The sequence below is a fragment of the Caloenas nicobarica genome, chromosome 8 (assembly GCF_036013445.1).
Source record: "Caloenas nicobarica isolate bCalNic1 chromosome 8, bCalNic1.hap1, whole genome shotgun sequence".
Taxonomy (NCBI): Eukaryota; Metazoa; Chordata; class Aves; order Columbiformes; family Columbidae; genus Caloenas; species Caloenas nicobarica.
Genome location: NC_088252.1, coordinates 12113091 through 12125549, shown reverse-complemented (window position 1 = coordinate 12125549; position 12459 = coordinate 12113091). Strand labels below are relative to the sequence as shown.

General features: G+C 38.1%; 1 protein-coding gene across 1 annotated transcript in view; it reads left to right on the top strand.

Moving 5' to 3' along the window:
• COL4A4 (collagen type IV alpha 4 chain) overlaps positions 1 to 12459 on the top strand; it is a 67018-nt gene that overhangs the window by 43555 nt on the left and 11004 nt on the right. The window contains exons 28-38 of the mRNA XM_065639796.1: positions 204 to 365; positions 994 to 1164; positions 2023 to 2166; positions 2842 to 2949; positions 3212 to 3390; positions 4583 to 4646; positions 6235 to 6309; positions 6762 to 6869; positions 7214 to 7321; positions 11283 to 11354; positions 12132 to 12260. Of these exons, the coding sequence (XP_065495868.1) occupies positions 204 to 365; positions 994 to 1164; positions 2023 to 2166; positions 2842 to 2949; positions 3212 to 3390; positions 4583 to 4646; positions 6235 to 6309; positions 6762 to 6869; positions 7214 to 7321; positions 11283 to 11354; positions 12132 to 12260 (1320 nt within the window). The remainder of the gene's footprint in view (positions 1 to 203; positions 366 to 993; positions 1165 to 2022; positions 2167 to 2841; positions 2950 to 3211; positions 3391 to 4582; positions 4647 to 6234; positions 6310 to 6761; positions 6870 to 7213; positions 7322 to 11282; positions 11355 to 12131; positions 12261 to 12459) is intronic.

Genomic DNA, 12459 nt, shown 5'->3' with positions numbered 1-12459 from the left:
GAGGATTGAATTAGAATTTGTTCCTTAAAGAAAGAAGCTCTTCACAGCAGCCAATTCTAAATTGCAGAAAGCATCAGTTTTCACAAACTATACAAAAACTAGAGGATATTACAATAACTGAATATGTAATTTCAAAATTACAGTTAGGAATTCTGCGGGACGGTAAGTAATGTAAAACATTTTACAATGTTTTTTGTTTCCAGGACAGCCTGGTACCCCGGGGTTTCCAGGTGCCAAAGGTTTTAGAGGCCCAGAAGGTGATATAGGAGCACCAGGATGTCCAGGCTTCCCTGGTCCACCATGCGACACAGGCTTACCAGGGCCACCAGGACTCAGAGGTGTCGCAGGCCTGCCAGGACCTCAAGGTACACAACATCCATCAGGTTGCCTCAGAGCTTTAAGTTTTGCACATCTGTTCTAGCAGATTTAATCACATGATTTTTGTGGCTGGCATGACAAATACTTCCAAGAGGGCTGCTCATTAGTAGGGGTGTACATTATGTTTTACACATTTCCTTAAACTCAAGGAATGTATAGCATGCATCTCAAATGTTTCCCAAGTTTCCTTTCCTTCCCATACTGTTCCTTAACTGGCCAAATCAGTGTGTTCACTATCAAGTTATCAACAGAAGAGTAACTCTTATTCTATTGTCCTGTCATTACTGTGATACTTTTATCTTCCTTATTCTTAAATATAAGTGTTATTTAGGGAGAGCTAGGAGACATATACATCAAAAATGTTTACGAATTAGGGCTTTTTCACAGGATGCTTCTACTGATACGTCTCTCACTGAAGAAATACAAGAAAAACCTTGCAGGTGAAAAAATCTAGGCAGTCAGGACTTCAGCATGGTAGCAAAGTTTGCAAGTAATTTTGGCATGTTTTATGATATTCAAATTTATACCAAAATCTATCACTTTTTACTTTTTAGGTACAATTGCTGAACCCTTGTCCTGCATTTACATACATAGATTAAAGCTCTTTTTCCTCAGGCTTACCAGGCTTTAAAGGTCAGAGAGGAGACAGAGGTTTAGCTGGGCCACCTGGAATCAAAGGTCTCAAAGGCCCTCCTGGCTCACAAGGTCCCCCGGGTCCTCTGGGCTCACGAGGACTTCCAGGACTTCCAGGCAATAAAGGGCCCCCTGGTTTCCCAGGACAAACAGGTATGTTAAACACCCTGCAGACCACCTCATCTTTAACTTCTCCTGTAGAGAGAGCTCTTCCTACTGCTGTTGAAGCTAGGAAGTACTTTGCACCCTCCTCCCTTTCCAGCTTCGAGAATAAGACCCTGCAGCAGGGCAGAGGCAAGAGCAACAGCATCCTTTGTTATTTTTCTTATAATATAAACAAAGGGGTGGAAATAGCTTGATGCATCCTGGTGCTTTAGTTGTTTTACAACACTGACATATTTCCATGTATTATTTCTTGACTATTTGTAATAGGTCGACATTATAATATGCTATAATAAGAACAACATATTGTTTATAACATCTACACTATCTCCTTTACTGATGCAGTCTGTGATTGTATGCTGATTAGTAAGTGGAGAAATAGCTTCACAATGTGTCTAATACTTATTAAAAAAATGTGACTTTGGTCCCAAGTCATCACTGGCTAATGGGCAAAAGTTCTTGGTAATTATAGCAAAATCCTCTTTTCTTCTGTCACCTGGACAGAGGAGTCATGATTTCCAGGAGCCACAAGCAAAATCTGGTGGTCTTAGGCTATGCATGGTATTTGAGGTGTGTTGGGGATAGCTGCTTTGTTAGTGAGTGAAGCTCAAAGCTCCAGAGGGTGGCAGCAGGGAGGGGGAAGATATTTGTTTGCTTCAAGGCAATCTGGTTTTCAAGACAAGTTTGATCTTGGCATGAAGCCACGCTCCAGCTATTGGTTCTCTAGCTTTGCTGATTCCCTAAGGAATCCTGCTAAACATCCTGCCATTTGCTTTACACTCTTCCTTAGAATATGACAGCCACAGCATAGCAGGCTGAATATGTAAATAAAGCATTTAATATTACCAGGAAGCAAAGGGATTCAAGGGCCCCAAGGATTCCCAGGACTCCCAGGAACACAAGGTCCAATGGGAATCTCCGGTATTAAAGGTGAAGAAGGAGAAATGGGTCCACCTGGGACTAGTGGAGAATGTGGAGATATGGGAATAAAAGGTTTGTAAAAATCCGCTTCACTCTGTAGTTATGTTATTGCTGTGTTTAGTTTTGTTACTACTGTGTTAAGAATATATTTACTTTTTCTTCTTGTTATAAGGGTATATTCACTTCTATTTTCAGAGATACTAAATCCTAGATACAGCTTTCACTTACGAATGCATGATGAAAAATAACTGAAGAAAAATTAATTCCTCTCAGATGAATAGGTGCATTTACCACTAAATCAAACACAGTAACATCACTTATTCAAACAAACCTTGAATTTTGTCCTGTACACATCTGAAACTTTAGATTTTTCAAGATTTCTCTCATATTGTCTGTGTTCTTCAATCTATGCAAAACATACAGGAAATAATCTCTCTAAATATTAATATAGGAAAGAGAACCACCAACAGGTGAGAACCTGTTGAAAGGAAAGGAAAGAACCATCTTTCATATTCCAGACAAGCAGGGAATAATTCTGATTTAACATAACCTGGGTTACTACTGAATTAACTAAAAAAAAAAAAAAAAGAGAGAAGGATAAAAAATTCCATGAGCAGTGAGTCTGCTGAAACCACTGAGAACTGCATTAGTATTTGAAAGCTGTCTCTGTTATGGAAGTCTTCACTAAAATTAATTTTCAGGACATGTCATGAGGATTTACTTACATTCCATATGTTTGGCTCAAAGGTGAAAGAGGGCCTCCAGGAGACAGTGGCTGCATTAACCTCCGTCTTGAGAAAGGACAAAAGGGGGAACCAGGGTTTCCTGGTGAGGATGGATTTAAAGGTGAAAGAGGTAGGTTCATAAAATAAAGCCCTGCATATACACACATTTATCTATTGTAAATCACTGGTGTTTTTCACAGGTTTGGACTCACAGTTGCAGTAATAACACCCAGCTACCTTATTGCATTTACAGATTCTTAAACTAGCAGGCTAGTTTCTTTGGACTACTACTAAGGCAATACACAAAGGGGAAAGCATAGCCATATGCGGAATAAGTGCCAAATCATAGCTTGACTATATTGGTTGTTATCTTGTTCTGCAATTAACTTCAGGTGAAAAAGGCAATACTGGTTTCAGAGGCACCCCAGGATTTCCAGGGAAGAACGGTGTCCCGGGACTGCCAGGTGACCACGGTGACACTGGACTGATGGGGTTTCCAGGATCACGGGGTCTCCCTGGACCAAAGGGCTTTAAAGGAATTACAGGTTTTCAAGGACAACCAGGTGACCAGGTAAACTGAAAGTGGTAGTGAAGTGTCCTGGACTTTGCAGTTATCTCCTTCCTCCAAGAAACATGGTGAAGGGCACTTCTACTGTACTTACCCTTTAGATGTTCCTCCTGAAAACAGACTGTCAGGAAATTCCTTTCTGCAACACTTCAATCCTTTGATAACATTTTAGCAGGAACTGTAGTCAGAGTCAAAGGGCCTCTGCCCACTCTCCTAGCTGCATGTTGTGGTTTTGTTGTAATATATGGCCACTTGGTGGAAGTCCAGGCTACACTGCACTAATTAAGGGGGAGCAAAAAATGGATGCACAATCAAGTCTTTACCATGATTCCTAAAAACAGATTGACAAATCACTTACTGCAGAGATCATAATGTAGCAGCAGCACAAGTATGAAATTAATATAATGTATAGCTGTTTCTTCATATGTGGAGCAGCCAAACCAATAGACATGACAAATCAAGTCTTCTGTGCCCATACTGACAACTTACACCAAACAGAACCCAGACAAGCAATATTGCTTAAGAACAAATAGAAAAAACTGCACATACGTCACATACAAGGTAAAATTCTTCACTGGCTTGTATGCTAGGAAGACAGGCTGTGAGATTACATGAAGCTTAAAGCACAGTTGTTTTGTGGGGGTTTTTTTGTTTGATTTTTTTTTTCTTTTTTTTTGGTAAAGGGACATATCTTTGCTTGACTTGGCTTTTATTATATTTCTTTGAAGAGATAATCTGTTTTGCTGATTACAGGACATTATTCAAAAGAAACACTAAGAAAAATCTTTACGTTTTTACTGTTACATCACAACATATTGCTGGTTAATATTTATAGTAGATTTTGGGCAACATACAACAATATTTGGTACATTTTTATGGTACCTTTTAAATCAAATTACTCAAGCCATCTGTGGGGAATTTAAGCTGTTCAAGCCAAGAGTTAGCATAAACTATGAAAGCACAAATTCAAAATGATTAGCAAGTCTAATCTACAGCTTCTTGGAAGTGTTAGTGGTCACTGTTAGATGTGTAACAAAGACAGCATGCTTTGCTGTTGAGCTTCAGGCACAGTTTTGCTATTCATATTGATTGCTGGTCCATTTACCAGTGTAAGAGAACCAAATGCTCTTACAGATCATTCCTGCTACACATATCATATGTCAAACATTTTTATTTTGTTTTTTAAAAAAATCAGGGTGATATTGGCTTACCAGGAATCCCTGGAAACCCAGGACTGACTGGCCCAAAAGGATCTAAAGGTAATGAGTTCAAATAGATGTACTTTTGAAAAGAGCAGTATTGTTAGGATGTGTGCGCTCTGATAGATGGCAAGTACTCACTAGAAAAGGGAAAACAGGACAGACGCAAAAATAATTAACACGCAAATGTCATTAGAAACAAGTCTGTCTTACCTGAAGAGAAAATTTGCATTTTGGTATGTTCTTTAACAGTTTGTCCCTTCTAAAGTACATCTTACTAGTTTAGAAGATAAATTTGTGTCAGGTTTCATAGGGTTTAATATTCCCTCAAACACATGCAAAAATCCTCTCTTATTGATCTGTAAAATTTGTCAAATCAAATAAGAGAAAATGCAATTGTTTATGGTATTATGGTATACTATTATACAGATATGTGGAATTTTTAAAATATTCTACATGCTTTATAATTTTTTTATATCACTTATTTTCCAGTGTTTTCCAGGCTATGATTTTTGAATTCTTGGAACATCTGAAAGTGTAGCATAAAAAATCAGGCAGATTTCACACCCATGCAAGCAAAATCATTCAGTTGAAAATACAAAGTTTTGCATATTGTTTTTTGCATAGATAGAGATTATTCTGAAAAATTTATCTATAATATTTAGATTTTTAAAAAGTGTTTCAGTGAAATACAAGATGGTATCATCCATCATATTCCAAATTTCCATGAAGCAGCATTTCATTACTAATAGCAAAATTAAATCATTGCCTGGAAAAAAGCATTAAGAGGACAGGAGAAATTATTTTCTCAGTTACATTTTCCATTTCTTCAAAAATTCAAGACCACCTTAGCCAGGGAATATATTCCTACCAAAAAAAAAGTAAAGTAGTCAATATAAAGAAAACTTCCATGAAATTTATTGAAAACAAATTTACTGGAAAAGTTATCCTTGAAACTAAAGCAGAAAATAGCCAGTAAAGGTGGGGGTTGCTATGGCAGGGGATTTCTAGCAACATTTGAACTTGATAGTTTCTTTTAAGCCTTCACAGCAAAATCAGACAATGAAGCTGGAAACAGCATCAGTAGGTAGGAGAGGTCAGACATTTGTACAGACAATGTAAGGCAAAATTGCTTGGAATTATTGATTATGTGATAAACAGGAATTTCAGCACAGACAGAAAGAAGGAGGTGTGCTGGCTTAAAGTCCCCAGCGAGTCCCTGAAAGGTCTTTACTGAGTAAAATAGACTCATGCTATATTGATTGTGCACATCCTCACAAACCCACATAAGGAGTTCTCTTTGTTTAATAAAGTGTTACAGGGAATTTATTCAATGTCTTTTCATTTTCATTATATGCTGTCAGTATTGGTAAAGTTCCCATAATTTTTGGTTTTGGCTTTTTCATTATGGGAAGTTTACATGAATGCTGCCAGGAGTCACTTGAGACACAAACTGAGTTACTACTTCAAGACAAGCCGAGCTGGCAGATAACTTGCATGGGCCAAAGCATTTTTCATTGTGCTCTCTCAGTCCCTTTTATAGCTGCTAATATGTATAGTAAGTTATCTATCTTACAAAATTGTCCAACTTTGGGTTTGTGGATGAAAAGGATACTTGTATGAAATGAAAGTTATTGTAACTCAACAGGCAAAAGAGGTGACCCAACTCCTCTGCTTGGTACACGTGGTCGAAAAGGGCCTCCCGGAGATCCAGGATTACCAGGTACCTCTGACTGAAGAAAAAATTGGACTTAAAAACTTATTTTCTTTAAGTTATGTTAGTGGATAGAGAGCTCTGCTTCATATGTATTTTGAGCGGTATTTTCTATAGTTGTAAGCCCAGGGAATGGAGAGGCATCACAATGTGTAATGTAGGCAGGATGAGCATTAGAGGTAGAGACTACTGTTGTCTAGTACAGCACCAACAAACCAACACTTACTAGAATAAAGCCTGGCTTGGCTATTTCTTGCTGGGCATTTCTGCTCTTTCAGATATCACCAGAGAGGTCAGTATAATTCATTGCTATAAATAGATGCAAGGATCTGCATTATTTGAATAAAATTATTTTTCTAGTCAAGAAACACCTTACTGAACTTTTATATTTGTAAGCTTATAATGAGATGAAGAATGGGAAACTTTAAACAAATAAATGCTAGATTTTTTTTTTTTTTAAGGACTCTGTGGATTCCCAGGAGAGAAGGGTTCACCAGGTATCCAAGGGCAGCCTGGACGACCAGGATCCAAGGGTGACCCTGGATACCCAGGAATACCTGGATTTCCAGGTAATGCCAAAGTTTAAAAAATAGTGCCATGTAACAGCTCAAAAGAGATATGGAACAGGAAAATTCAGCTGAGGAGGCACCTCTGTGGAGGATGCTAGAGAAATCATACATCATATGAAGGTGTGGATTGAAAGCTATTTCTGTACCTATAGACAGCAGCAATAGTCTGCTCACTCTCAGAGAGCAAAATCCATCAGTTCTTCATACATTCCCATACACTTTCAGGTACCTCTGATTAATGCAGTGTGCTGCATAGCATGAAGAAAAAAAAAAAAAAATCAACAGTTTAATAGATTTGCACATTCATAGTTGTGTGTGTGTGTGTGTCTGTGGTTCCCCCCCAGGAGCGACAGGTCATCAGGGATTGCCAGGAGAAGCTGGAGAAAAAGGGAAACATGGAATTTCGGGACCTCCAGGATTGCAAGGATTACCTGGATCGCAAGGCAGAAAAGGTAAACAGTATACAGTACTGTTCTACTGCTCATGTAACAGCAGCAGACATAAATACCCTTTTAGTAGTGAAAATGGAAAAGGCCTGTGGGCAATATTTTGACTGTGTATCCTCTCAAACTGCTAGAAGAATTAAGCCAGTTCCCATTGCCTTTGAAAAGTAACATAAATGCTACCTCAGAAAAATGGGATGCAACCTAAAATGAGTAAGGAAGAAGGCAGAAACAGATTCTGGCTCAGCTGATGTAACTGATAGCAGTAGTTAAGGAAAGAAAAAGGAGTTTGCAGTAACTCAGATGTTTCACTTCAATTATGCTGTGTTCTACCTTTTCACCAGGGAGTGCCACTGTTACTCTAACAAAACCAGCAAACTGCTGCAGACAGTTTCGTCTTACAGATTTGTTTTAACAATTTGTCATAAGATAACTTGAGTTATTTTTGTTGGTGGTTTTGATGTTTTGTTTTCTCCAAAACCTGATTTTTAATCCATATAGCGTAGAAACGTTTCCCCCAAATCTTAATTTACACTTACTCACAAGGATTGTTATGTTTAGATTGAACAGCAGTTCATCTATCAAGTTGTTTTTGTTGGAGAACATTATTAACCTTTGCTATACTGAGAATGACGTACTGAAATTTTAAGTTGCATTAATGCTTTATAAAGAAAGGTAATCTGCTAGGTACTTTGTATCCTCTCTCTGTTATAATGCGCTTCATAACCAGTTCCTGGGCAGAAAGAATATTAGTGACCCATATACAGCAATCACAGTAAAGTAACACTTGGGGCTATGATAAATGCTTAGAGGGAACAATAGATCCACTTTTTCAAATTCAGCCTAAGGAAAAAATTGAGGTTTTTTTATAAACTACTGAAAATTTACATTAAAAATGGGAACCATTTATGATTGCTTGCAGTAAAGTATGTGGTACCAATTTAAACTGTCATAACAGATTCCTTGCTGGTGCATGATCTGTGAGAGAACATCTCATTGTTGCAAACAATATTTGCTGTAACAAAGGCAGAGATCTGCAGTGACAGGGATGTCTAAATTGAGAGGGGTCAAAAAAACACCCAGCATTCTTCTGCTGAAAACTTCTTAGTAGCAGATGGAATCTCTTCTTCTTGTCGTAAGTGGTAAGCCACTTCTATATTGCACAGAAGTTATGCCAAGTCCTGCACAGGAAATGTAACAAATTAACACACATGCTGCAGAGGGGAAAGTTCAGTTCCAAATGGTAATTCATTAGAGACCAAGTGGCCTGCTAAGCCTTAGGATTCTATGTATTGCCAGCATAGTTGAAAAGCAGGTTAACACCTTTGAGATTATATCCAGTAATGAAAACGGAATGGAATTTTTATTTCAGTTAAATCGGTGAATATAGATCTTAATGCCATTTTCAATAAATATTTTTCCTAGCATTAGAAGTGAAACGGTTAATTGGCTGTTCATATCTAAGTACATGGCCTTGTTAGTCTAATTGCTTCTCATTTGCATTAAATGTGTTGTGCCTGAAGAACTTCTACATTACAAAAATTAGTTAAACAGCATCTACCAAAGCATAATCACATTTTCTTTATTACAGAGATAGTTTTACTAGTTAAGGGCTTGGTCTGGCAAGCCTTACTTGTATGAGTAATCCTTGATGAAGCAAGTAATATTAAGAACATCAGCAGAATTACTTGTGTGAGTAGAAGCAGAATTGGGCTGTAAAATACAGGAACAGTGGTTCATACATAGGTCAGCCAATTCAGCTGTACCTAGAAATATAGGACTATAGGAATCCAAAAATCTAGAATTATACGTGTTGATATTATAATAGATTGTTGGCAAATGTGTCAGAAATTCCCTGGAAAGCAAGTAAACCAAGCAAATCCTGACTGAATGAGCTAAAAAAAAGGTTTTAAATGGTGACCTGGGTGCCAAAAATCATTAGAAGTTCATAATAATTTTAAAATACCACTGTTAAATTCCCCAAATTGGCATGCAACTTTTACATCAATTTGAAAATGGGAACATCCTCAAAGTACAAGCAGGCAACAGAGAGCAGGACCGAAACTTAGAATGTCATGAAAAGTTAAAGAGCAGTTAATTAAGGGCACAAAAGATATTACAATCTGGATTACTAGTATTCCGTATTATGAAGGGGATTACTTAGAAGAGTATATTATCCATGTCCTGCAGGTTTTCAAACAATCTTCTCAATTTAAAATTTTCCCAGACCAGTGTTTGCTACAGGCTAGATTTTTTTTTTCCCTTTCTTTTCATTCTTTTATTAAGTTTTAACTAAAATAATTCAACAGTTTCTGAGAACAAAGCTATGGGATTATTATTTTTGGTGTGCCTGTTAAAGAACTCTAGCGCCCTTTTATTTTTCCTTTCTCAGATGACCCATCTTTGAACCAGGGACCTTTAAATTTGGAAGGTGAAGCATTTAATGAAGGGTATTTTTGTTGCTATTCCTGCAGCAATTTGTCCCTGCCAAATTTGACCCAATTTACAAACTTAAAAAAAAAATCCATTCATATGTGCTTAAGTAGAGCAATAAATTCTCCCATGATTCATGCTCTGGATATACAGCAGATCTGCGTGCTGCAGGACAGGCTGGGATCCAGCACAGGAACTGAAACAGAGAACCTACATCTTCTATGCCAGGAATTGGTGAGACAGGGAAAAGGAGACAGACAAAGATAATTCAGACTTGTGGAAAACCACTGCAACTGGATGAGGAATCCTGTGTGACCAGGAGACGACATGGTGAGGAGGGAAATTAGGCAGAATGAAGGTGGAAAAGAGACAGGAACAGGTCCCGCCAGTATTGTTCAACTTCTTGACAACCAGTGTCCACTCTAATCTGTCCCTCTTTGGGGCAAGAAGTGTCCCAAGTCTATTCCTCTGTCTGAAACCTCTTTGAAACCTGTTACAAAATGACCCATCAGTTTTGCCAGATCTGTCCCTATCAGCAGGTGACAGACTGCTGTCTACATTTAATAGCATACATCTTCACATTTGATACTTTGTCTATACAACTTAGGAAACTACAAAGTGCTAATGACATGATATTTTTACTCTCTACTGCAAACAAAAAACAATCTCAGATTAGTTCAGCTTTAAGAAGAGATAAAAAAATGCCATCTATGTTTTTACTTATTGTGTTTTAACAATTTTCAAAAAAGCACAGATTATGAAGTAGAAGTTATACACCTGACTAGCATGAACACTCAGCCTGTGATCTGGTCATCTCGTGAAAATCACTAGTGACAAAGCTGCTGTATACTATCACGTCAGCATAGGTCTCAATTACAGATTCATTGTCTTCAAAGACTTTGTGCTGTTCAGTTTAAAGAATTTTTGTAATAGCATGATGAAAAAACAAACAAACCAACCAACCAACATAATCTTCTGTGTGAAATCTGAAGGACTGGGGAAGAGCGGCAAGGTGAAAATTTAGCTTCTTTCTAGTGCATCTAGATTAAATTGCACTTACATTTGGAACAGTGAAGTTCCAGCCTTACAGTTATTTTAGGCAGTGTCTGCATGCAGGTCACCTGGTCAGGCAGTGACAGCACAGCCAATGTTGGGCTAGTGAATCATCCCCTGTAGCAGCAGTAGTCTGGCCACAGACTAGAGCTTCACTGTAGAGTCAATGAGCCCATACTGAGCTTCCTGCTGCTAGCTGCAGTATAGCAATACCTAAAGGGTTAAAAGGTATGTTTGCTAATTGCTTTGATGTGAAACTGGATTATGATTGCTATTTTCAGATTTTTCACATTTTCCTTTCCAAAAAGACTGTATTCAGGTGCAATGTGATTTCATCTTCAGTTGCCAATAAGAATCAAATTCAGCAAGTACCCTGCCTTGATCCAGAATGTGTTGCCAGAAAAAAAAAGAAAAAAGGCATAATTTTTAATTGCAACTTTAAAGGATTATTGTGGCACCCAGTCATGCCTGTAATACCTCTCAGGTCTTCCCGGACTGCCCGGACTGGATGGCTTGGATGGACTAAAAGGTCAAAAAGGTTCTGCAGGATCTCCAGGTAAAGAAGAGAAATAGCTATGTGGAACAGAAAATCTTAAGTGACTGAACGTGCAAAGAATGATGCATGTGATTTTGATATTTGCCTTCCCCAGAAGATATTAAGGCCCAGACTAAATTTTCAAACAACCTCAAGTACGCCTAACAACACACCTGCAGTTATTTGTGGGGAAAACTTTAAAACTTCCATTACTCATAGTTTTGTTGGAACCTTTCAAGGCTGTTTATAAAATGAAAACGTTCAGTGCAGATGATTCAAAGTAGAGCCAAGTCTCCAGGTTTTTTTTATATGTAAAAGATAAATTAACAAATTAAAAGGAGATTTATGAAATCCCAGCCCCATTGAAGTCCATGGGAGTTGTGCCACAAACTTAAGAGGAACCTGGATTTCACTCACGCTAATCTATTCGCAACTTTCAAAAGGTGCTTTTGAAGCAGTATTAAACAGTGCTCACCATCTCTCTAGAGATTATAAGTTTATGCCAGTAGAAAATTAAATTTAGGACCATGCAGTCAGTTTGTACTTCAAGTTACAGACAGTAGTGGCATCATAAAATAACCCCTGAAGAAGAGGATTAAAGCAAAAAGATTGCTTTCTTTGAAAGAGATGAATTAGGGCCAGATTCAACAAAACTCTTTCCAGCTTCCAAGAGAGAACCAGAAAAATAGCACTAGGCAACCCTTGCAAGGAAGAACATCTGCAGCTGATATTTCTATTCTGCACATCTGTATTTGTACTCACTGCAAACTTTATGTACATAATTGTTTTCCTATAAAGGTCAAAGTGAAACAGGGGCCCCAGGATACCCAGGAGAACCTGGACCAAAAGGAGACAGAGGTGAACCTGGATGGCCTGGTATTTCTATTCCAGGCCCCCCTGGAGAAAGGGGATTCCCAGGATTCCCAGGTAAGAAAGGGTTTTCTCCTTAGTGGTGCCCTGCGAAGTTGAAATGAAGCTCATACAGGGTCGTCCCCTGGTTAGTATGAACATTAATGCATACCCAGAAATCCCCTCCCTAAAAACATTTTTATTGCAATAACATGCTGATGTTTCCTGAGTAGATTCAGAGATCCCAGTATTTCTTGTTTATTATGTTACAGAAAAG